This window comes from Pristis pectinata, chromosome 1 (genome assembly GCF_009764475.1).
Source record: "Pristis pectinata isolate sPriPec2 chromosome 1, sPriPec2.1.pri, whole genome shotgun sequence".
NCBI lineage: Eukaryota > Metazoa > Chordata > Chondrichthyes > Rhinopristiformes > Pristidae > Pristis > Pristis pectinata.
This window is the reverse complement of record NC_067405.1, coordinates 67,762,907-67,789,666: the sequence shown is the minus strand read 5'-3', so window position 1 is coordinate 67,789,666 and position 26,760 is coordinate 67,762,907. Positions and strand designations below refer to the sequence as shown.

At 38.4% G+C, this 26,760-nt stretch overlaps 1 protein-coding gene across 5 annotated transcripts in view; it reads right to left on the bottom strand.

The window, feature by feature from the left end:
• raph1a (Ras association (RalGDS/AF-6) and pleckstrin homology domains 1a) overlaps positions 1–26,760 on the bottom strand; it is a 159,004-nt gene that overhangs the window by 66,444 nt on the left and 65,800 nt on the right. For all 5 annotated transcript variants that reach the window (XM_052013387.1, XM_052013409.1, XM_052013417.1 and 2 more), the window contains exon 2: positions 2,753–2,872. In XM_052013387.1, coding sequence (XP_051869347.1) covers positions 2,753–2,872 — 120 coding nt within the window. The remainder of the gene's footprint in view (positions 1–2,752; positions 2,873–26,760) is intronic.

Sequence of the window (26,760 nt, the reverse complement as noted above, 5' to 3'; positions counted from 1 at the left end):
GAGAGTTGTGGACACAGCCCAGCACATCACGGACACCAGTCTCCCCTCCGTGGACTCTGTCTTTACCTCTCGTTGTCTTGGTGAAGCAGCCAGCATAATCAAAGACTCCACCCACCCGGGACATTCTCTCTTCTCTCCTCTTCCATCAGGTAGAAGATACAGATGCCCGAGGGCATGCACCACCAGACTTAAGGACAGCTTCTACCCCACTGTGATAAGACTATTGAACAGTTCCCTTATACAATGAGATGGACTATGACCTACGACCTCACGATCTACCTTGTTGTGATCTTGCACCTTATTGCACTGCACTTTCTCTGTAGCTGTGACACTTTACTCCATACTGTTATTTTTTTTACCTGTACTACATCAATGCACTCTGTACTAACTTGATGTAACTGCACTGTGTAATGAATTGACCTGTAAGATCAGTTTGCAAGACAAGTTTTTCACTGTACCTCGGTACAAGTGACAATAATAAACCAATACCAATAAACAGAGACAGGAAGAAACTGGGTTTAATTTGCAGAGGTTGGGTTAATAGCCTTGCTTTATCTCAAACAGTCCACCCATAATGACTTCTACATGGCGCTCTTCCCCACCAACTTCCACCCCCCTCCCAAATGCCACCCATCCCCACCCCCCCACAACCTAAATACTATTGGCTGAAGAGCATTCAGCCTAGCCTGTCCTCATATCAAACTACCTCTTTAAACATACAATACATGTACATGCTCTTTGAAATATAAATGGGAAGCATTTTATCCTGCACATTAATTCCTCTACTGATCAGGAAGGAATAACATTAATATGTGCATTTTAGCTAAACCTTTAAAAGACATTTCACTTCATTGGTATATTTGGAGATAGAATTGCAATGAATGCAACTGATAACCAATTACAGTATATTTAATGACCAAATCTTATTTACTTATTATCTACCAGAACATCCTGTTTGGGATTTTTTTTTGAGTTCCCCAAGTAGTGATCAGCAACAAATTCTGCAGCTGGTATTTCTCTCCCCAAACCAGTGGTGAGGCAATTAGTATAGACTAAGGAATCATGTTCTAAAACATTTTAATGTATTAAAAATTGCTTGTCAATTGAGTTAGGGAAGCCAATAAACTATTTCTGGTAATGAAGACTGAACTGATGGAGTCTTATGCATTGATATCTTGAACTTTAACCAAGTTTGCACCACCCTCTTACACAAGGGAAAAGAACCCCAATTTAAGCACCTTCAAAAGAAAATATAAGAGCATAAGAAACAGTAATATGGCATTTGGCCCTTTGTGCCTGTGTTGCCATTCAATAAGATCATGGCTAATCTTTCACAGCAGCAGGGAGTTTAAAGAGACAATGCAAAGTAAGGCAGTTTTCCTACTGGCAGGAACAGCATATAAAAGAGAGGCAAGCTCTAGCAGGAGGAGCCATTTTAAGAAAGGCTTTTTTGTGGTTGAAGTACAGAGGCTTTTATTTTAAACCAATAGTAAATTAAGGGATAGAAATGGCAGCCAGAGTAGTGGTATGCTGCTCCTGTGAAATCTGGGAGATCAGGGAGAAGTCAAATGTCCCCAACGACAATGTTTGCAGGAAGTGTGTCCAGCTGCATCTCCTCTTTGACCCCATGGATTGGTTGGAGCAGCAGTTGGACTCATTGAGGAGCGTACAGGAGGCAGAAGATGACATAGATAGGAGGTTCAGATCACACTGCAGGTTCAGCCAGAGTATGTGGGTGACCACCAGGAGAGGCAGGCAGGCAGGCAGTGCAGGAGCCCCTTGTGGCTAGTCCTCTCTCTGACAGGCATACTGTTTTGGATACTGTTGGGTGGGGGGGGGGGGGGGGTTGTTGGCATGTGGTGGTGGTGTTGTAAATGCCTCTTCGAGGAAAGAAATATCAGCCAAATTGGTGGCACTATGACTGGCTCCGCTGTACAGAATAGAAGTCTAGATAAGCAGTGATATGGGACTCACTAGTCAGGAAACAGGCAGGTGGTTCTGTGGCCAACAGTGAGACTCCAGGATGTCATGTTGTCTCCCTGGTACCAGGGTTAAGGATCTCTCCAAGCATGTACAAAACATTCTGAAATGGGAGGGTGAGCAGCCATATTGGTACTAATGACATTGGTAAGAAGAGAGATATGGTGCCCTGCAAGGGGAATTTAGGGAGTTAGGTAGAAAGTTAAAAAGCAAGATTGCTTGAGTTGCAATCTCAGGATTACTCCCTGTGCCACGTGCGAGTGAGTATAGAAATAGGAAGATTAGTCTTAGAATGATTAGATTAGAATGCATGGCTAAAGAGCTGGTGCAGGAGAAAGGGCATCAGGTTTTTAGGTCATTGTGATCTCTTCTGGGGCAGGACTGACCTGTTCAAGATCCTAGTGGGATCAGCCAATGAGGCTATATGGATAGAATTTAGGAACAAGAAAGGGGGGGATAACTTTGTTGGTGTTATACAATTGACCTCTCAATAGTTTGTGGGAATTAGAAGAACAGATATGTAGACAAATCGCAGAAGGGTGAAAAAGCAACAGGGTTATAGTAATCGTGGACTTTAAGCTTCCAATATCAACAGGGATTGGCTTTGTGCGAGAGGCTTTTTACAGGGAGGAATTAGTAAAATACATTTAAGAGGGTTTTCTGAAGCAATATTTAGGGAGGGGGTTGTACTTTATCTTACTTAAATGTTTGTACCTCAAAGCAATAAAACTGATACACAGACCATTCCCTCATCTATATACTATACAATTACCTGAGTGAGCTTGTCAAGTTCACCGAGCCATGCACCAAACATTTTATCCAAGTCCTGGTCCTCTTTATCACTATCTTCCTCTGCAGCATGATCCACATCTTCATCAGAGGTTTGATCCATCTGTAACCAAATTTAATACATGATTTTATTAACATATCTCCTCAACTTCCTTCCATTACAAACCTGCATCTTAGGGTTACATAGAAAGACTTTTCCCCACTGTGTATCTCTCCAAGGTTGAGAAGTAATAGGAATGCTCTCATCTGTACTGTTCCTCAAATATTAATCAGTGACAGCATTACACCCTAACATTAAATCATTAAAAACCTGTGCTCACCAGTGCTATTAATAAGAATAGTTTTTTAGGATATAGCAAAGTGCTTTTAAAATGTAGTTGTAAGAAATGCAGAAATGTAATGTACGAAAGAAACAGGTATGATTATCAGATGAACTTAAAGCAATTCCAGCTGAGGAATAAGTATTGGCTTGAACATTAAAGGTAGATCCACAGCTCTTCCAAACAGCATCATAGGAACCCAGGGGATCAGATAAAGTTTTGGTTTAAAACCTCATCCAGGGTAAAGCATCTTCAATTGTGCTGCATTCCCTGTGTGCAGTGGTTCAGGGAGAACAATTATCAGATGTAAAATACTATCCTATGCATTGACAAAGAATCAAAGAACTAAATGTTTGATTAATTCTATTTTCAAATGCTGTCCAAACCTACAATTTCTCCAAGTAGTTTTTAAGGAAGGTAAACAAGTACAAATCAGCCTAGAATTAACTTATTCATAAGCTCCACAACAGGTACATGCAGAGGACACCAGAAATGGGGAACAGTTTCACATATCTCACTCATCACATATACACGGATGGTTCACCAAATACCAAGAAGAGCTGAGATTGTTCCTCTTAGAGCACAGAAAGTTAAGGAGAGATGCGATAAACAGGATTTGATCAAACAAATGCGGTACGGTAGCGTAGCGGTTAGCGCGACGCTATTACAGCGCCAGCGATCGGGGTTCGATTCCCGTCGCTGTCTGTAAGGAGTTTGTATGTTCTCCCGTGTCTGCGTGGGTTTCCTCCGGGTGCTCCGGTTTCCTCCCACATTTCAAAGACGTATGGGTAGGTGAATTTGGGGGTTTAAAATGGGCGGCGCAGACTTGTTGGGCCGGAAGGGCCTGTTACCACGCTGTAAATAAAATTTTTTTAAAAATTTAAAAAAATTTAAATTGTTCAAGATGCTGCCATCCATGTAAACTTTACACAGTCCTATTTACTAAAAACAGTGATCAATTTTAACTCTGAATTACCTAACACCTCAATTTTACAATTCTCATCCTTGATTTTGAATCTCTCCATGTTTTTTATACTTCCTTCCCGATGTCATTATCACATCGTTGGTTGTGGAAATTTATTGCTTTTGCACTGGCCTTTACATTTTCTAGGTTATACAGGTGGCTATACTTCAAAATTACTGTTTTGAGTGTAAATTGCTTTGGGGCATCCCACAGCTCACGAACGTCGCTATAAAATAGAAGACTTTCTGAGAGACACCAGGGAAAAGGTTGCTATTTTCTTTTGATGCTGCTTCAAAAAAAAATTGATATATTAAGCAGGAAACAGCAACCAAGAGTCACACAAAAGATCCTTGAATGGGTCTCAGATTAGGTTATTATTTACAGCCTAGGCTCACACTTGAAAAGCGACAACTTACACAAGGCACTAGGTAACTAACTCTTATACCACCTTTTTCAGATAAGGATGGCTGTAGAAAATTAGAAGTGAGTTGCTCTACTTTGGTTGTTTTTACTTCATATGGACAGAATGGGCTGCTCAAAAAATAAAAGCATTAATTCTGTGCAAACTTCCTTTTGAACTGAAGGCTAATCAACAAAGGCTGATCCCCTGCACTTTGCAGAAAGGATGGCCATATACATCTAAAGGCCCACTCTAGCACATCATTCCAGTTCAAAAGTTGCCAAGTGAAATGAACAATTTCAAAAGTAACACCAAATTTATCAACCACATCAGATGAAAAAGAACTGAAAAATAGAAAACTAAACCACAAACTCCTTTGGGTACCTCTTCACTTCTCAAACTGACCTGAATCTCAGCAGAACAAAATTTACCAGTCTCTTTCTCCTCTCGAAGAGATGCTGACTCTTAATGAGCAATAGGTCCATGGCGTCAAGGACACTCTGGCTAATCATGTCAAAACCATGACATCAAGGGACAGGAGGCGGTTCAAACTCAGGGACCTCACAGCTCACCAAATATGGTTCTGCCATCAATGATGCAATAATGCATTGAAGTCAGGGAGGGAAAATGAGCTAAACAGGAAACTAATTAGTTGAAAAGATTTTAATTCAGGTATCCTCTGCCAAATAAAACAGAAAATAATTTCAGGCAGCATCTGTGCAGGAGAAATGAAGTTAATGTTTAAGAGCAATTTCCATTCATTAGAATTAGAAAATGTTGGAGGTAAAACTAGTTTTAAGATGCAGAAGAGTGAGAAGGGTGAAGAATGTACAAATGCCTCTTATAAGTTTTGGTTTTTAACTTTTCCAGTCCTGGTAAAAGATCATCAACCCAAAATGGTAACCCTGTTTTTCTTTCCAAAGATGCTGCTTCAGCCCAAGTATTACTGTTTCTTTTACTGTAGAATTTTAGTTTTCTATCTCCTCCCTCACCAGTTCAGATAAGATAATTCAACACAGGTTAACCTTACAATCCTGACATCTCTTGGTCCTTTTGTTTCTGTTAAACACCATATTTACACCAATAACTTTCTTCTCTGTTGAGCTCCATACAAAAAAAATGTTTCTAATAATAAGTAGCTGACATTTGAGGCACAATCAATCCAACAGCTGAAGTTCATGAAATTTATGTTTCTACTCCCAATCTTTTAAACTATTTTGGCAGCAGGTACTTCAACTTTAGGGGAGGGGGAAGGAAATCCTAATTTGCTCAAAACTTTATTGTGTTCCAAAATTAATCAGCACCTATTCTGACATCCAATTTATACAGGGATCTATTAAGTTATCATCGCATCCAGGGTTGAATCTTTACTACAACAAATGTGACTGCTTGGTGTGCTACAGTTGGAGTTTTCCATCAAACATTCCAAATTCTTCACAAAGTTCAGGAGACAGCTGCCTGGCTTGCCTCAAACATGGCCTGCTTTCAGTAGTTCTTCTAATCCATTCTAAAATTGTATCAGTAAATCAAAAACGTTCTGAAATTATTGAACAACACTGGACTCAAGGAAAATACTTGACAACCTTAATCCTCAGTTTATTATATTCATAAAGTACAACCTGACAGTTGCAAAGGGAATTAAATAATGAGGTCAAAAGTCATCAGCAGAGGAACATCTGTTAGCCACACTATAGGTGTAAAAGCTGATAATGCTGGACAACTCTCTTAAAATTACCTCAGGATAGAGTTAAAGTTCAGGAACAGCAAGATCAGTACAGTTGCAAGACCCATAGTGTGCACTACTTCAGAACAGAGCACGTCTTTGGATTTCTCTTTTACAATCTTACTTGTGGGTTCCAACAAAACATTCAAAAACAAAATACTGGAATTCTGAAACAAAACAGAAAACGCTGAAGATATTTAGCAGCTGTGTATTGAGAAACGAAGTTAACCAACCAGGTCAATAACCGTGTCACATTGCAAATAAAAGTAGTTGTAAACAGATACGACTCAACAGCAACCATATGAGGAAGGCTTTAGTCATTCTCGCATTTACCCCATGACCACTTCTTCCCTAATCCTGGCCCTGAACCATCTCATAAAGCTATGGACTGATGACAGTATGGAAATATACTCCATGGGTAGCAATTACCCTCTAGCATTCAAGTATCAAATCACAAACCTGGGACAGTAACTTTATTTGTATAGTACTTCAAAACACATCAAAAGAGGTGTAATTGAACCTAAAAAGATATGGATCCATGGAAGGAGACATTTGAAAAGGTGAAGTACTTAATCAAAGTGATAGATTTAAATAAACAACTTAAAATGGAGACAGAGAAGTGTGGATAAGAGGTTTAAACAAAAATGTTCAGACACAAGGGCCCAGGTAGCTGAAGGCACATGTACCTTCATTTGGGAAGAGCCCAGCACTGAAAACTATACAGAAGACTGAATAAGGTGCAATTAGGGAGCTTGGGGTGTGTTCGTTAACAGAGCCGTACTTTGTCAATGGTGATAAGGCAGAAGAGCCCAAAACTCAACTTCACCTACATGCACAAAGTACTTTACAACACGAGTTACTCAGAAGAAATCAAGAAGGAACTCAGGTAGATTTTTAGTGTTCATAGTTGAGAAGCACTGGGAAACATGCTTCCCTTTCAGAAAGCCAAGCCACAACCAATTGATTCAGTGCAGAACAGAAATGAACATTACACCACCAACTACCAATAGCTTAGTTGCATCAACTTTAACAACTGAGCTCATGGAACATCAACAGATTTTGTCAATGTTACTGTTACTGGACTAATGACCCAGACACCTGGCCTGATAATTCAGGATACAGAAATTCAAATGCCCACCATTGTTTTTGCTTAACTGTTGTTATTAACAAAATCTCCCACACAGCCACTGGATTGTCACTGACATCTTAGACAAGTAAGTGTAATGTCTATATTCGATCTCACCTCTTTGTGGCAGTAATTCCACACTGAGACAACTTGCTCTTGTGCTCTTTTCAGCAAATCAAAATACTTCACTTGGGGCAGTTCAAGAAGATAGCTCACCACCACTTTTTCAGGACAACTTGGGGTGAGCAGTGAATGGCAGACCCTGGCAATAAATTAATGGGAATTTTTAAAAATGCTGGCTGAAGAAGCAGTATCCCTAATTCCTTCATAAGCTATATTACATCATTATAGGGAATAAACAGGAGTTGAACTCGACTACTGACATTAGTCCTGCAGCACTGGAGAAAAAGAGAGAAGAATGGGTTGCAACATCTGGGCTGTTTCACAACTAATGCACTATTTTGGTTTGGACACCAAGGTAATCAGGAGACATGGGACTGAGACATAAGATCAGCCGTGGATTTAGTTAATGGCAGAGAACACTGAATGTTGACTTTTTTTTAGGTTCTTTTATATAACTAAATCTCATTTAAAATGTTCATCTTTCTCCTTTGTACAATTCCAGCATGTTCTGGATTTCAGATCTTCAAGACTAGCTTTATTTCTCTTTATCCCTGCTGTAAGGGTAATTAGTTTCTTTGAGTGTGAAATTGTCAGCCCAGTGGTGAACTAATTTAAACCATTTCAATCAAGACAGCAAGAAACAAAAATTTAAAAATTTAATGCCACTTATTGTGACAAGTGACAGTTTTAAATGAAAATAAGCATAAACAAGGGAGTGATGACAAAGTCCACTCTTTTGCACTTATTCGAACCCATTACTTGTAAACTACTTCTAATTTCAAAAGGCAACAACCTGCCAATTCCACGAGTTCATTACAATTTCTTTGAATTGTACGATCAAATTTGAAGCAAACTAGAAAATTCTTTGACAGTGTTTTCCCTTTAGATAAAATTACAAGTTTTTCACCTGACTCCCCAGGCATGTGGCAAATTAATTGAAGACAAAAGGCATATTTTTCAAATCCATTTGATACGAAGTGAAATCTGCAGGTGTTAAGAGAAAGAAATTAACTCTTGAAGAGTAACAGACAGCTTTTAATAACCTGGAGACACCTGCCTACTGGCTTCTACTGCAGAACTCTGATATCCATTACTGAAAAGGCATCAGATTACTGCAAATATTGCAACCTAAAGGCAATTGTGACTACAGATTTCTATCACGTTCTTTGGCTTAAATATACAATTTTATGTATATCAACAGCAGATATTTTGTATACTATTGACAAAGGTCAGCAAGCAGAATTTCTAATCTCACTTAAAGTATGTACATTACTGAACATTGAAATCAATTTCACATCAAAATGCACCAGCCTCACTTGCAAAATGTGGTTTATTTGTAAATCATGCAGCATCTTATTTCCTGCTAATCACTGTGGCACTGGAATGCACAGGCAACAATCTCCAAATCTATCAACTGTGTCGCAGGTTAAAAGAGTGGTGGGGACCAAAATCAGAAAAATTCAATGGCCCTGCTCCTGATTGTTAACTCTTATTAACAGAGGGTTTCTATGAGGATTTTGGGTAATGACAAAATTGGACCTATCTGTGGAGCCTAATCGTCAAATAGCAGGTCGACATTTACATTTAAACAACAGCTATTTACACAAGGAGCAGCAGACATCAGATGTCTAATAAAATAGATCAGGATAAACAAACTCCTACGTGAAGAAGTGGAAAGGGATGCAGACATAACTTGGGGGCCCAGTTGGGAATAGCACAGCCATGGAACTGATAAAATGAAATCACAAATTATGTTCATAATGACTCCCTCAACTCTAAAGCCTAATAATTAGGCAAGATTCTTTCGGAGCTTCCTGAAGATAGAGCCATCTACAACAACAGTATGAAATTCTTCGTAAAAGCACTCAGGAGAGCTTTTTATTTCCCATATGGTGTTAAATTGGTGTTCCCCAGGGATCAGTGTTGGAACCACTGTTTTTCCTGATATTCATTGGTGAGTTAGATTTATTTAGGGCAATTTCAAACTTCGAACTGCGGCCAACATCAAGGAAGTTAGTGGGAAGAGGACATAGCTGGTGGAATGGCAGACAAATGGCAGATGAAATACATGGCACAAAAGTGCAGGATGATGCATTTTGGCAGAAAGAACAACAGGCAGTGTGTTCAGAAATGAAAAAAATTATAATGAACCTTTCTAAAACACTGTTTTCAGCACAACCAGAGTTGCAGTCAATATCAGTCACCGGATTTTTAAAGACATGAAAGCTCTGAAAGGGAAGGGCCCAAAAAGGATTTACGAGAATGACTTAAGCAATGATATCTTAAATACAGGTAGTTCTGCTGCAATTCATTTTTCCATAACATGAATTGGATATAATGCGACTGATGAATTAGGGAACACTATTTGTATTACACAGGCTGAACTGGTTACACGATTTCGATTGAGAACTAGAGAACCATTTAAGAGTTACTTTCCAAGTTGACAAGCAGAAAAAAATGCTGTCTGGGAGGTGGACTGTTTCCATTAACCTCCCTACAGTAATCAGACACCAATGTCTCTTAAGAACACAGGCTGTTAGTTTCACTGCAGGAGGCCATTGGAAATTGACAAGCAATTACTTCTATGGATACTTACACAAGGATACTTTATTAAACAATGCAACATACAACCTTTAGTATTTTTAGCTCACAAAAACAAAATAAACATGTAGCTATTAAAACACCTTTTGAAAGTCCTGCAGGATAAATAACTTTGTTATTGAGAGTCTCTTGTCCCCAACTTCCTTTTTCCCCATAGACACAATTGTTTTGACAATGAGATTTTCTATAACGTGAGGTTTCTTAGGAATGCAATGATTGCATTCTTGCAGAACTACTGGCACAGCCAAAAGCCTGAAAGGTGTGTCTATGAATAAATGTTGCTTTGGAAGTATACTGTCATAAATTCATCCAAGGGCATTAAATATAGTTGAAAGACTCCATCAGCCTCCCATGTAGCACTGTCAAAGCAAGAGAATACATCAGCCAGCAACATCTTCAATACTTTCTACAAAGTTACATCCCTATCTCATGCAGTGCTGAAAAATTTCAGTACTATGTTTGAAATAAAGAGCATGGTATTCAACTTAGTCTGGTAAATGGGCATCTATCCCTGCACAAAGAGAAACCACCTGCTCATTCCCACTCACAAATCAGAATTACCAACATTTCATGTAACCTAACCCTTTGTAAAGGTTGTAAAAGATCCAAAGTCCACATTTGAGGTCAACAGGTCAGACATCATGTCAAGTACATGTCATCAGATGCTGGAGGAGATTGACAAAACAGTAATTCTAATCATTAAATTTGTGCTAAATTTGTGTTTCACAGCGATGGCTGAAATCCAACCAAATAACATGTACTTATATGGTTCTTTTAATGTAGAAGAAACATCCCAAGGAGCATTACTAAATAAGATTTGACACCAAGTCACAGAGATTTTGGAAAGTATGTCTAAAAATTTGGACAAAGAGGGAGGCTTAAGGAGTGTTCTAGAAGAAGAAAGTACTGGGCATGGCAGTTGGTTTAGGGAGAGAATTACCGGACTTCTGACCTTGGCATCTAAAAGGCACAGCTGTAGACGATGGAGTGATTAAATTCAGAGATGACTCCTAACACAGAGAAGAGCAGTTATCTCAGAGGGTTTTCAGGCTGAAGATTAGATGGATTTTGGGATTAGCTCTACCCTTTCTAATTCCTCCAGAGTCTTCTTCCTGTTCACTTTCTTTTCATCAATCATGTTTTTAAATTATTTATTTCACCTTGCATTTGCAGAGCTTGGAGATTTATTTGAAAACAAAAATTCCATACTTTATTAAGCAGTTGGACTAGACTAAGTTACAAGCTGCAGGACAATTTGTGGGCATTTATGACTTACATAAATCAGCCAAAGCTTTGATCCTATGCACCATGAACTCATCCAAACTTCCAAGCAGCTTTGAAATACATTCCAGAATATCTGTAAACCTATTTATTTATCAGACATCAATAGATTTATTAAAAATACTGAATCTGCACTAGAACAGTTATTAAATGAAGAGATTGCCTGCTTCTTCTGCCAGTAGAGGTTGGTTATAATACGTACTCCATGTTCTAATCTCAGTGCTTCTGCCAAGAAAGCAAGACAGGAAATTAGAGAGCAAATTTAGTTAAAGGGTCAGTTTACATCTGAAGCTCTTCATCTGATGTTCAAATTTCCTCCTTGTATTCAATAAATTTCACACAGTATGGAGGAGACTCCATACTGGACAAAACTTTCCTTTGACATTGTAAATGATATTATCCCAATACTGTGATATCCCTATTTTCCCCAAAATACACTATTCATAAAATACATACAACTATATTTCACAATTCACAGTACAAGATATATCATTCCAATTGCATTATATCAGCACATCATCAATTTTTCTTTCATATACACTCGAAGGGCTAAAGAATCAAGGGTTGGTTTTACAAAACTTCCAGCCTCTCAGCATGAAATGGTGGCAATGACCTTAAACTGTGGCCCTTCTCCACATAGCCTTTGTGGCAGTTGCACCAAACTTCTGTTTGTTCCTCAGCACGCAAACCTAGAGCCCAAAACGTGCAACATTCGGTCATGGAAAACTGCAAAGCAGTTAGAACTGTTGCTGCACAGTTCTCGGTACCTAGGGTCGATCCTGAACTTGAATAGTGTGGGGTGTTTGCATGTCTCCTCATGACTGCGTGGGTTTTTCCAAGGTATTCCACTTTCCTCCCATATCTCAAAGATGTGCTGGAAGGATAATTGGTAATGTGAATTACTTTCGTGTGGGTAAGTGGGAAAAAAAATCAAAGAGAAGTTAACAGGCACATGAGAAAAATGTATGGCAGGTGTACAGGAAAATTAGGAGGGGGAAATGGGATTGCTGGAATTGCTCTGCTGGGACCCAAATGGCCTCCTTTTGTGTCAGAGTAAATAAGTAAAATCAGTTAGTTTCCAAAGAGCATATTTCAATGAGTTGATAATCTTCCAAACAAGCATACGTATATCTGATGTTTGTCTTGGTGTGCATCTCTGGAAACAACTCACAGAGCACAGGGTGTTCTGCATACATTTGGATTGAAACCTTGACTGCATCTCTTTCCAGAGCTTTCTGGCAAACACATATTCCAGAATGAAATGGATGACAATCTCATCCCCACCATGGCCACCTCAACAGTACTCTTCAGTAACATGGAGATTCTGGCTGTGCATGAAGAATCTAATAGGGAGGCCTTTTCTCACCAAAGTCTTCGTGCATATTTGAACATTCTGGTGGTGAAGCATTCTGCCAAATAACCTCAGCAAGCTGTTCAAGGAACCATCTGAAGGGATGCACCATCTCCTTTTTCCACAAGGCCTGAAGGATATTCCCTGCAGGCCACTGCCTGATTGTGATATTGATGTTTGCTCTCATGTCTACCAACTCTATAACACCAGGGCTAAATACAGAGCAGAGCACTTAAAATCAAGATAGAAGTTTCTTTTCACACCTTGTAACAGTGGCTAGCTGGCATGACCACCTTTAATATGACAGCTAGTAAAGGTGGTCCATCCAGCTCTGGCCACTTTTCAAATACACTATATTTGTAACAGGTTGTAAGAAGAGAAGAATTGTAGTACTGAAGTATTGGAACAGGTGTACAGTGAAGGCTGTATGCACAAAAACATTACGGCTGACCTTGAATGGAACCTCACCACAGGCCCAGTGAAATTATTTGATTAACAGAGCTGATGGACGGAGCTAGTCTTCAGTGAACTGTCAGCATTCACTGTACAGGTCTGCCCTGCAGTGGACAACGAGAATTTTCAATGTTAAGCTTTTGCTAATGTTGTTAAATGGAATTTCATAACTTTAGCAATATTTAAGGTGGTTACATATGTAAAGGATTAGAGAAACTGATTTCACTTACTTTCTTTAATAAAACTCACCCTGTACTGTTGGTGGTTTCAGTGCACAGAACCATGCACATACAGATGCAGAATTAAAATAGGAGTTCCATTTCATCAAGATTTTATTCATTTTCTGCTAAACAGATCAGTTAGAGAGACTCACTCCCAAAGGGAGTTTCAACACCTATTTTTCAAAGTGTAATACAACTAAAAAAATCTATTTCTTCGGGGTATTTTAAATACAGACATCTGTATGCTTGAATGGATTGATAAGGATTTGAAGATGCATCAATGACAAAGAATGTTACTGATCTCATATTACCAAAGATTAAATTTGCATTTGAATACATTTCATAAGCAACTGCAAAGGTCCTAAAGATTGAAGAAGGGCAATAACAGAGTTTAATATTGATCACTGTCCAAATATAACCACAAAAGCAAGACATGATGTGACAGCTTTTGCCTTAACAGTCCACAAAAGGAGGGACAATAACAGCAAAGCATTAGCAAGACATATAGGTAAGAACAAGCAGAACAGTAGAATGGAAAACAAAAAACACAGAATGAGATTAAGATATCTCTGACTATAAGAAAGGAGAAAGACATTCACATCAAAACCAAGGTATGCAAGCTCTTTTAATTGCTTATCAGCACTGTTTAGTTGGGCAACTGAATTCACAAAGTATGACTGAATAAATCAGCAAGCAATTATATCAAGGAACATGCAGGAAGAGAGAAACAAATGGGAGAAATTACAAGCTGATTTTAATCTATCATAATTCAAACACAAGCACTTTTAACAATACAGACAAGGCTTGTGTTTCTCACTTTAAGTTTATTCAGGACACTTCATTTGCTGTCTCACTTAACTCATCACAGATCATGAATGGAAACACTGCGGAGTGTTATAGAATTAGATTGACAAAAGTAGTTTAACATTGTGCGGTACTCATAATAACCATGCCTACAACAGCAATTATTTTCAAACTTTATACAACGGGAAGTTTGATCTCAAACACCACAGACAGGCCATAATAAAAAAAAATCAATTTGACTTTTTTGTGATGCTATCATTCACAATTTAATTGACACAACTGCCAATATCATGTCTAAATTTCAAAAGTAGTTGTTTGCAAGACACTGTGCGATAAACTGTAATTTCGAGTTTTCAGGCTTTGAATAAATCAGAAACTTGTTCATGTTTGTATTCAGTGGGAATTTCAGTCAAATCACACTTTGACTCCATTCCAAAAGGGTAGATTAATTAAATAAAATAAACAATTTATTAAATATGGGCATAATTGGAAGATGGGGAGGCAGTGCTCAAATTCTGGAAGCCATTAAAATGAAAGGTACAACAGAAAAGCTTTGGAACAAACAGTGAAATACATAACCTTTCAGCCTACCAGATAATTTTTTTGTTGTTGTCTTTAATGAAGAGGAGTGTATATCTGAGATTAGAATTAAAGGGTCATGTATTTGTGGTTTATTTTGATCTTTCCTTCAAATAGTTAAAAAACAGATTCTAGATTTTAAAAATATTTCAGCTCTGCTCAATTCTAAAAATACTCACTGTATTGAAGAACATGGCAGCCTCTGTCAGGAAGCTGCAGTACAATGTCAGACCTACCTTTATCCTAACTAACATTTAACAATATCATATTCAATAGTCACAAAACTGTCCTATTCATCAAGTGAGAAATAATAGTACCTGGTATGGTAATGGAATGGAATTAGATTGACCAAGTAGTTTCACATTCAACCCATAATGAGAACTAGTAGCAGTTCTACAAGCTACATTAAAACCAGTGGGAAAGGGTCAAAAGGGGGAGTGAAAAGATGAGGAGGGGATGAGGGAAGTAAAAAAAACACTACTCATATTTTCTGCTCTTGAATGCTATTGTCAACAATTAATCAGGAATTGTGCATCCATAAAGCCATAAGGCAAGGACCAAATTGGGCAATGATCTCTACACTAAGACTGCTAGATGCCATCATTCTTTAATTTCACTGATAAATAGCCACAGTGGAAAGTCCCTAATGCCCATGGAGCCAGTTCAGCATAGTTAATGCCTCTAGGAAAAAGAGAAAATTTATGATAAAGGAAAAGTTAACACAATTTAATCTTTTTAATACATGCTAAATGATATACTGTAAACTGTGTGCTGAGGATAAGAAGGTGCCTAAATCAAAATGTTCTTTGAATTTTTGTGGGTGCTACAGAGAAGAAAATGTTAGACAATGGTACATGATGCTTCTTAAAGGTAAAGGAAAACTGAAACCATTACCACACCAGCTTTGATTTCATAAAGCAGTCAAGTAGAGGTGCAGGGTCTGTGCTGCAGAGACAGGGATGATAAAGTTCACATATGTGTATTCCCAAAGAGCTGGGCTTAGCTTTATCATGTTTGCTGTGGTGCTGAATGAATCCAAGCAACTTTCACATGGGAACTTTGTTCTCTTTTTTTAAAGTAACTTGGTTTACAATCAAACTAGAGATTAGGTTTCTTGGTTAAGAATAGTTTGCAATCTGGAGAGGAAATGCAGCAAAATACATTTCAATGTAATAATCAGCAGCTTTGCTTTAGTGGTGGCATCCCTACTTCCAAGTCCAAAGATCAGAGGTTTAGGATCCACTGTAGGACTTGAGCACAATCTAGGATGACTTTGTGATGTACCACCAGAGGACAAAACATAAAACTGAGGGCCAATTTGCTGTTTGAGGTGGACAAAAAGATGTTATTCAAAGGATAACAAGGGAGCTCCCTGAATCTTTATTTCCCTATCAACAGCAGCAAAACAATTTAACTGGTCATTGATTGTAGCACAGCTGCATGAGAATTAACTACATTTCCCTATAAAACAATAACAAATACACTTCAGAAATACTTCACTGGGCAAGAAACCATTTTGGTAACTCTTGAAGATATGAAATATGCCATACAAATGCAAATCTTTTTGGGATAAAAAAGGTAATTGGGAAGAGAGAGATTTTATTTTCTCCTTTATTTCCAATGAAGAAGCTTTTCGTAAAATTTCTTCAGCCTTCTTGAACTGAGTAACAAATCAGTGTGGTTTTATAAAAAAAAGTGAGAAGTTACGCTGCACAAGACACCAACCCTGTTCGTTCTAGTCTAAAGCACGCTCAACCCACGGCTAACTGCCAATAGCTTGGCCACATGTCAGCAATAATGCATAACTCAGTTTTTTTGAATCATAACCAGCCAACCCAACACACAAGCTCCTTGTTCCCTCACGATAGATTATTTCAACCAATGTTCAGGATTATGCATCTAATTCATCTGCCAGCGCAGCAATTGGCCTTGTTTTGAACATTCTTAAATCAATAGTTGGTTGGAACGAGAGGTGAGATGGTGAGAGGATGTAGAATTATGATCAATGCCACTGGACCAATGCATAGCAGCCTTTCACACTAGGCAGCACATTTACAAGTTGGCTTGGGTTCAAATACCCATTAACAAACAGTTTACTAGAGTTTGAGAGAAAAGAGATTTCAGACCACTGTCTTCCACTCAATGAATCAGTCAATGCAGCCAAACAGCTCCAGCCAAAAAGCCTCAGATGATATGAAATTAGATTTTTTTTCTAACACATTAATTAGGGATTCAATGCTATCAGCTTTTTAAAATTAATTAGGCAAAGGCAAATTTTGGCAACCAAGATGGGCTAACATGTAAACAAAATTAATCCTCTATTACTGCATTTTGGCATTTACAAATCTTCAACCAATTTAATTCATGCCACATGATATCAGGAAACAGCTGCGTGAACTGGATACGGCAAAGCCAATAGAACCAGACCACATTTAGGCTGTTTTGTTCTCCAGTCATGCCTCTGTCTAAATTGTTCTAGTAGTTACAACAATTGCATTTGCCCGACAAGGTGGACAATTGCCTTTGTTCTGTTCTATTCATAAAAGGCAGGAGAAATTTAATTCTGCCAATTACCACCCCATTAGCTCATTTTCAGTCATGAGCAATGTGATGGAAGGTGTCACTGATAGTGCTATCAACTATCACAGTCACTGATAATCTGCTCACTGATGCAGAGTTTGGATTTCATCATGATCATTTTGCTCTAGACCTCATCACTGTCTTAGTCCAAATGTGGACGAAAGCACAGAAGTCCAGAGTAAGATGAGACTTCTGGAATCCAACATGAAGGCTACATTTGAGTGAAAGTGGATTCGAGGAGCCCTGGTACTGAAGTCACTTTGTATCATAAGGAAATCACTCCAGCGGTTGAGTCACATCTCATACAAAGATAGTGGCTGTTGGAGTGTTCTACCAACCATCTTAATCTACTTCAGTGACCTTTCTTCCATCAAAGTCAAAAGTGGAGATATTTGCTGACGTTCAACTCCATTCAGAGAAAATAAATTCCATGATTATATGCAGCAAGACCTAGATATCATTACATTATGTTACATGAAACCAATATACCAGACACTCCTTCTGACTACTCCTTTCTAAACTTGGATTTCAATTTTCTTTTACAACTGTCACGAACCAGCAACAAAAGAAACACACTGAGCATGATTTAGTGTTAAAAACTATTTTATTAATCACTACTTATGATAATACGTAAAATAAAAGTAAAAATGTTAGTATGTTAGAATTCAAGAATGTTAAACCTTGAACGTTAACCCCAAAACTAAACTCTTCGTGTGTGTGTGTGACAAAGTCCAAAACTCCCAGTTCCGGAATGGTTCTTAAAGTTCAGTTCTGCAAGCCATAAGGTGAAACATGAGCAAGGGCTTCTTCAACAACCACCGTTGTCTGAAGATAAGATGTAGATGTAGAAAAACATAGAGAGAGTACATACGAAATCCAAATGTTCCACGATGGAACCCAAACGACACTTCAGTGTTTACTCGGTAGTGACTTCCTCACCCCGAAAAGCATCCGAACCGTGGTCGTCCACATACAAATACCTGTTTCCTTCTACAGGTCAGCAACAAAGTGAACTCCACCGGATTACTTCCAACTTCCATACATGGATTTCAGTGGCAAACACAGTTATTGTTTCTCATCCATCGATAGAGAAAAAAAAGCAGGCTGGTGTCTCTCTCCCTTCTCTCTCTCTCTTCTTCTTCTTCAACAACGTCATTACGTCCTTTATCTTCTATTGACGTAAGCACGCCCCACACACACATACACACACACTCTCTATCTTAAAGGGACTTTCACTGAGTCCGTAAAACAACTTTAAATTTGCTTTCATTGTATGTTCCCACAATCACTTCATCTGAAAAGTGAAGATTGGGGAACCCTTCTCCCACTTTCTCAAAAACAAAAGCTGGAAGAACGCCATCATATTTATCTAGAGTAAAAAAAAAGCGGCTGCCAAAGTTTTCAAACGCCCCACTTCAGAGAAATTTGTTCCTTCTGTCCCCCTTCCCACCCTATTCCCCATGCCAAATAATATAGTTGTTAACTTCACTGGGTGCCCCCTTCTCCCCTCCCCTCAATTTGTTGCCTACCAGCTCTGTTCTTTGGCTTGGAAAAACATGGTTACATTTTCATAAATGACTCATGTTTCACTCCACAATAATGCATATTTTAGACAGGGGTGAAGTGGAAATAGTTTTGACTTTTTTTTGAGTGATCCGTGACAAAAGGTATATACATGAAGGAGTGCCCAACTACTACTGCTGAGCCTCAACTTCAAAGGCATTTACATATCAAATTAACAGGTAAAGTAAAATTAATTTATGTCTCATAAATTCAAAGAAAAAGGTGCACACAAAGACAGATCAGTACTCAGCTCACCTGAACGACTGTCTCCACTCCAGCTTTTTTTAGTTGTAATTTGGAAGAAACAAACAAGCCATATGGATCTACACAGCAACACATCATACGGGCCATGTAGCTAGTCCAGGTCAGCAATAAACGACATTTGTCAGATTTTCAATGGATTTATCTATAGCTTTCCCAAGTTCATATGTGCATATTTCTTTCCCTTCCTTTCAGCAGTGCAGTGATGAATTCTTCTTTATCCTCTACAATTTGGCTATTAAATTTTCCATTACCAACTCCTGTCTTTTCACCTTCTAATCTTCCCCAGTGTTCACACTCATCCTCATAAATGATCCAAAATGTCTTCTGTTTGAGAGAAGTATGATAGAAATACAGGTTGCTGTTGCCTATGCATTCCTTTCGATCAGTGGTTTTATATTACTGTGATACTTAAACAAAAACTGAAGGAAATAAATGGAGTTCAATTATGACTGAAACAAAACAGAAAATGCTGGAGATACTCAGGAAGAATCAGGCAATTTCTGTGAAGAGAGCAACAGATTTAACATTTCAGGTCAATCTGGTCTGTTCAGTAATTCCAGCACTGTCCATATTTCAGATTTAACCCATTTGCAGTTTTTTTTTGCTTTTCAATTAAGAGTAATCTAGTCTCAATAATTCAAACTACAAATTCCACCCCTAACTCCGCAACAAGACTGACCAAACAAAAATTCAACAATAGCTTCATATAGAGAACAGTGCTTGTGCCAGCCCTTTTCAACATTTACACAGTAGACATGCCTTGACTAAATCCCAGAGCATTCACCAATGCTGACAATATTGCATTGCTAACAGAAGCATTAGTGTAAGTCAGAGAAAGCAAGTAGGATGCTCACAAGTGACTTGCACCTATTGGAATTCTGTTTCCAAATATGGTGCTTGTGGCCCAATCCAAATAAAGCAGTCGAGTCAACATTCCACCTGAACAGAAAGCATATTGGGAAAGAACTTAAGGCTCCCATCTGCCCATGGTCCTGTAGCTGACACACAAAGATCATAGATATGCAGCTAAATGCCACTATGCAGACTCTGACAGGGAGCCTTGAGCCCGCTTTAACTGAATGGCTAACTCTGCTGGCCAATATCTGCCATTCACTGCAACTCAGGATAGAAACATCCATGAGCAATATCAATCTGGCATTCAAAAGACCAGGTAAAACCACAAAAGCATTTGAAACAAATGGGCTATACCACAAAAGAGTAGCCACCATCTGTGTTGTAGGCATAAACCTTCAGTCTAGATGATATGAACAGTGGGACTCATTCGATTTGGGCAACCATTAGCTCATCACAGACCCTGCAGTCAGAGAAAAGGGACAGAGTCCACGCAGGCCTTGGATTATATGGCCAGCTGCTGTACAAATGGAAGTTGCTAAATAACTCAAAGTACAAAGTGCAACAATGGCCATGAGTCTTAAGCCATGGAAAGTATCACATCAGCCTGCTCATTAGGATCTGTTGCAAGAGGTAAGTCATTTCTCCACTATGTATCTCAGTAGGCCACTGACTGCATTTACAGCCTGGACATCCAAGTGTAAGGCTTTTCACGCCATAGGAAGAAAGGAGAATAATTCTCATAAGGTGATATAAATTTCGAAGCCAGTTCGTAGCTTTAACATCCTCTACACAACACAAATGAGCTCCGTCAGATATGAAATGATTAACCAAAAAACAGTTAAATTACTTAACAAGATTTCTAGGCATTTCTTGATTCCACCTGCAGTATATTCAGTTTCAATATTCCACCCTCAGCGTCCCTCACAGGAAACTCATCACGAACTCCATCCAGCACGTACACTTTATAATCAACATAGTTAACTAGCAAGTTTCTGCCAATTCTCTCAAAAGATTGCCAGAACTCCCTAAAATTATTTTATTCACAGAAATAAACGACTTCCTCATCCAGAATCCTGGCTCAAATCCCAGAAGCACAATACATTGCATCAGCTGGAACATTGGAGAAATACTTCAGCCAGGAATATTTTCACTATAAACTTTTCTGAAGATCATTTATCCTTGTCCTATCCCATCATGTGATTCTGTTCTCTTCCATGTTCTTTCTAACAGCTGGAATTAATCATAGGCTAACATTTAGCATGTTCACAAGTGTTGGATTCTTAATTCTTTCTTTTACTGAACCAAAGTTACAAGAAAGGGGCAAATTATACTGAATATACAGGCGCATGCTTCAAATAGTTAAAAACTGTATCATGTATTTCAAGAAACTCGGTGCTGAATTATGCACAATTTCCAACATTACAGGGAAACAGCACTACAAATAAATAAAATGTATTATATACTCTCTGTTCAGCTGAATTATGCAACTAACTTCAATTTAATAACTAAAAACAACCAATTCATTATGTAATATAGCCCAGAATTTAGAGAATACAGTCAAAGCTGTATTCAGTGCTCACAATGTAGTCTCCCCTACATTGGAGTAACCAAATGCAGGCTGCTTTGCTGAGTACCTGTGCTCAGTCTGCAGGAGTGACCCTGAGCCTCTGGTTACCTTGTCAATGTAACATCACCCACCTATTTTGAGCATCACTCCCTCCAGCAATAGCACACCGTGGTTGCAGTGGGTACCATCAATAGATGCACTTCAGAAATTCAACAGCAATTCCCAACCCTGCAGTGTTACTCAACACAATATACAGTCAATATCTCATTATTATTCATTCTGAAGGGAACAAACACCATGATTATTGCAAAATAAGGGAGGGGTGGATTTAAAGTCATTTAACAACAAAAATTCAAATTTCCCTTATTCTGTGCTATGAAGAATTTGATATCCATGTTCCCCAATGACTACCCCTCATTAATATCATTAATTTAGATCTTGTACCCTTGGGAGAGGTTATAAACTAGCTTAGAAGGGGAATGGAGTCTTGACAGGAAAGTTAAAAAAGGAGAGAAATGAAGCAGCTGTATTAACATTCTACCTGAACACAAAGCATGTTGGGAAAGGACTCAAGGCTCCTGTCTGCCCTCATGTCAACAGCTAAATATGTTAGTGATGCATCCCATACAAGTCTCTCACACACTGTTCCCAACCCAGAAATACAGAACAAAAGGCAAACACTGGTACACATGGGGAACACACCCAAATACTCCACAATGCAATAATGACTCTTATCTACTCTGTTACAGAATACTGCTTCCTCTCATGGTTCTGCAGCTGACGTGCAAAATTCATAGATATGCAGCTAAATGCATATCTGACAGACTCTTGACAGGGGGCCTTAAGCCATTTTAACTGAGTGACTAATTATGCTGGCCCATACCTGACATTCAGTGCAACACAATGTAGAAAAATCCATGAGCAATGCCAGTCTCACCAATCAAAAGGACCTGATAAAACCACAAAAGCATTTGAAACAAACTGGCTATACCATGAAATAGCAGATAACATCTGTATTGTATCATAAACCTTCTGTCTAGATAAGAACAGTGGGATTCATCCAATTCAGGCAACAAATACCTCATCACTGACCCTGCAGTCAAAGAAAGTGGACAGCCCTCAACAGAATCCACATGGGCCTTGGACTATGGACCATCTGCTGAAACAAAAGGAAGTTGCTAATTTGCTTGCGAAACATATTTTATTTCAATACCAAGTGAACACTGCAATGTGCAAGATGTTATCCCTTCAGAGAGCTCCAAGATAAATTTTACTGGTTTAGTTCCTTTGGTATTGTTCAAAGAGAAGTAAGTTCTTAAGTATCCAATCTTCTTCCTTCAAGCAACATTAAGGGGGGGGGGGGGGGGGAGAAAGAGGAGAAAAAAAATCACATGGCTGTCTCATGGAGATTGACCTTGCTATGTGTAAAATGGCTTTGTACGAGTGCTTAATGTCCATCTTTATTGGCTTGAACCATTGCAATTCATGTGATAAAGGTATATTTATACACCAGTTTGGCAAGGAGTTGCAGGGTTTGGATCCAGCAATGAAGGTTATGTTTACATATTAGGATGGTGTGTGATTTGGAGAGGAACTTGTAGGTTTTTCTGTACCTCATGCCTTAATGTGGAGGAGAGCACATTGTGAGCACAAAGTGCAGGATTTGTCCATACCTAACTTGATCAACTGTTTTCTCTGTAATATCCAGCTCTCAATTCTTGCTGGTACATTACCTCAATTCCAAGTGCTATAAACTTTTTCACCAATATCCAACATGGGACCTTGACAAAAGCATTCTGAAAATCCAACCATACCATATCCACTGGTTCCCCCTCATTTATTTGACTCGATGCATCCTCCAATAGATAGGTCAAGCATTTTATTATTTTGAACTTCATGTTAAACTCTGCTCAATCACATTCTTTTGTTCTGATGTTAAGCTAATGTCAGTAGTTCCCCGGTTTCTCTCTGCCTCTTTTCTTAAATAGTGAAGCCACATTTAGACCCTATAATCTGCAGGAGCCAAACTAGAATGTGAAGAATTTTGGAAGATGATAACCTAGGCACTAACTTTTGCTATAGCCATCCCTTTCAAAATTCTGGGACATGGATCATCAGATCTTTAAAGATTTATTAGTTTTCGGGCTCATTAATTTTTCTAGTAACTTTTTCTCCATACAATTTCCTCATGTTCATTGGACTCTTGGTTATCCAGTATTCTGGGAAGTTCTTTCTGGCTTCTTCCACGAATATAGATATGAAGCATTTGTGTAATTCCTCTGCCATTTCCTTATACTCCATTATACCATAAAAGTCTCTCGAAGGGACCACAATTGCCTTAAACTGAGGCATTTGCTCCAGTTACTTTCATATTCCTTATAAATTTCTTGGTTATCCTTTGCTGAATCCTAAAACACATACAATTCTAAGGCCTACTGCTTTGTCTAGTACATTTATGCTTTTTCCTCAGATTTAAAACAACCTTTCATTTCTCCAGTAACTTTGCCTACTGTCACACCCTTTAATGTAGTTTCCCAATCTGCTACAGATAACATCTTCTCACACCTTCATTGCTTCATTTGTTTAGTTTGAAAGCCCTGTTCTTAGATTGAACTACATCACTTTTGAATTTAATTTAAGAAGTCTCTGGGTTATGGTTTATATAGGTGGCACACATCATGGGCCAAAGGGCCCATACTATGCTGTACTATGCTATGTTCTATGTTCTTATGAAGACCGAACTTATGAAAATCTGACTTTATGCAAATTCTCGCAGGTATGGTAGTGAATCTCTTCACTAAGAAACAATGCAGAGATTATCCATAGAAAAAGCCAATACCTCTCCAAACATGCCTTCAGGTATAATTAAACATTATGAACCTGAAGTCACCTCTCATCAACACACATTTTCTCTATTAAACTGCTGATAGTTTTCTCACTGATTAGTAGATTACCTCCCCCAGTCACTCCACCTAGGTGGCATTCCAACAAACATTTGTCACAGTTCACTCACTGGTAACAACTCGTCACCTACACTGACCTTCCCTAGTCTACTCCTTGCAAATCAATCCCCAAGGTCTGTCGATGCTAAGAATTTCACATTACGATTTTAGGGGAAATTGTCCATTTCTGACTTACAGAAAATTTAGCGTACATACAGTTTTCATGAACGGAACTCTTACATAACCCAGGAATCTGTTATCATATCATGATCACTTTTTCCTAGAAGCTCCTTTATAAAGTAGATCATCAACTTCAACTATCTCTTTATTATAGCAGAAGATCCGAAACACCTTCCTTGAGCAACTTCTCAACACTGTGATCTAGAAATCCATCACTTACATATTCCGGGAATTCATCCTCTACATTTAGTACTGATTTATTTTGTTCAATCTATATGTAGCTTGAAATTCCCCATGATTATTCTATTACTCCCATTACATGGATCTATAATTTCCTTTGTTTATACCACGTTCTACATAATAAGTATTATTCAGAGGACTTTAAGCAATTTCCACCCATTTTTTTCCTGCATCCTATTGCTTTTAAGCTCCACCCAAACCAATCCTTATTCAATATCATCATCTGCCAAACTAAAGTCCTTTTTAAATCTTCATTATTTTCTTAGGCAGCCCCTTGGGATCAAGGATAACTTGCTTCCATGCCAGTTTTGTGTGTTCTCAGGTGACTGATGAAGTCAATACGTGAACTAAAGGCTCTTCCACAGATGGGGCAGGAGATACATTAGGGGTAGGGCCAGGGCAGCTGACCGGGAAGTTTACTTTCCTTCTGCTGTTTATGTAGGACTTCTCTGTGCTCCCAGTGCATGGACTCTGAGCTCTCAATACCATGACTTATGCCGTTTCTCCTCCAGCATTGTTGTGGGCTAGAGATTCTCAGGAATCAGTGGCAATATTGCAATGTTTCAAGGGGGCTTTGAGCACATCTTTAAATCTTTTCCTCTGTCTGCCTGGTAATTTCTTCAGAGTTTGAAATAGTATGCTTGTTTCAAGAACATGGTGTCTACCCAAACAACACTGTCTACTCAAAGAGTGTAACCCAAGTCTCAATGCAGGGATGTTGGCCTGGGAAAGACCAGAGACATTGGTTCACTTATTCTTCCAGTGAATTTGAAAGCTGGCAATAAGATCATTCCCATTTACAAATACATTTACTATTAGTTCATTCACCTGTTTGTGAATGCAGTGTGCATGTAGATGCAGTACTTTTAAGTTTGGATTTTTAACATTTTTCTGTACCCTGAATCTATTTGCTGCTAGTCTTTGTTTCCACTGTGGAATAACATTGCTTACTACATTTCAACTTCCACTTCTAGCTTTGTTTCACCCTCCTGACTCTCTCAAGTCCCCACCCTACTTCCAAGTTAGTTTGTAACCTCTTCAAGGGTGGGAGATTTAAATTTATGATATTATTGAGGTGTGGTCATTAGGAGAGATAGGTATCAAATTTGTATAAGGACAGAGTAAGGTAAATTTGTTTTCTTGTCAAATGACTCAAAATCCACCCTTTTTTTGCGACAATCATTGTGTTTGTTCCCTCAGAATGAATAGTAATGAGATATTGACTGTGTTGAGTTTCCAATTACAAATACTAGCTTTGACTGTATTCTCTAAATTCTGAGCCATATTCCATAATGGATTGGTTGATTTTAGTTATTAAATAGAAAGTGGTTTGCCTAATTCAGTTGAATAGAGAGTATATAATGCATTTATTTATAAGAGCTATTTCCACATAATGTTGAAAATTATGCATAATTCAGCAGTTTCCTAACATGCAAATTATAATATTGACAATGAGAAAACCTATAAGTTTAACAGCTTTTTAGATTAAGTAGAAGATTCATTGCAGCAGAAGAATTCTCATCATGCAAGGATAGTGAAAAATCATTCAAAATTATTTTACAGCTCTTAGTTTGATATAACCCTCATCATTAATCCTGGTCCAATGATAGGAAAAACAAAACCTTGTAACAAGTTGTCGCACAATGGCAGTTCATGGTCACTATCATCATGTCAAAGCATATTCCAACAAAGCTCCAGGTAATCTGAGTAAATACTATTAAAAACAAATTCCAGATTTTCAAATGCCAAAAGAAAGTGCATCTCCAAGCAGTATTATGTGATCAATTGATTACAACAAAATAGATGAGTTGAAAAAGATGGAAAACCAAAATGCACAGTATTTCAAACCATGGT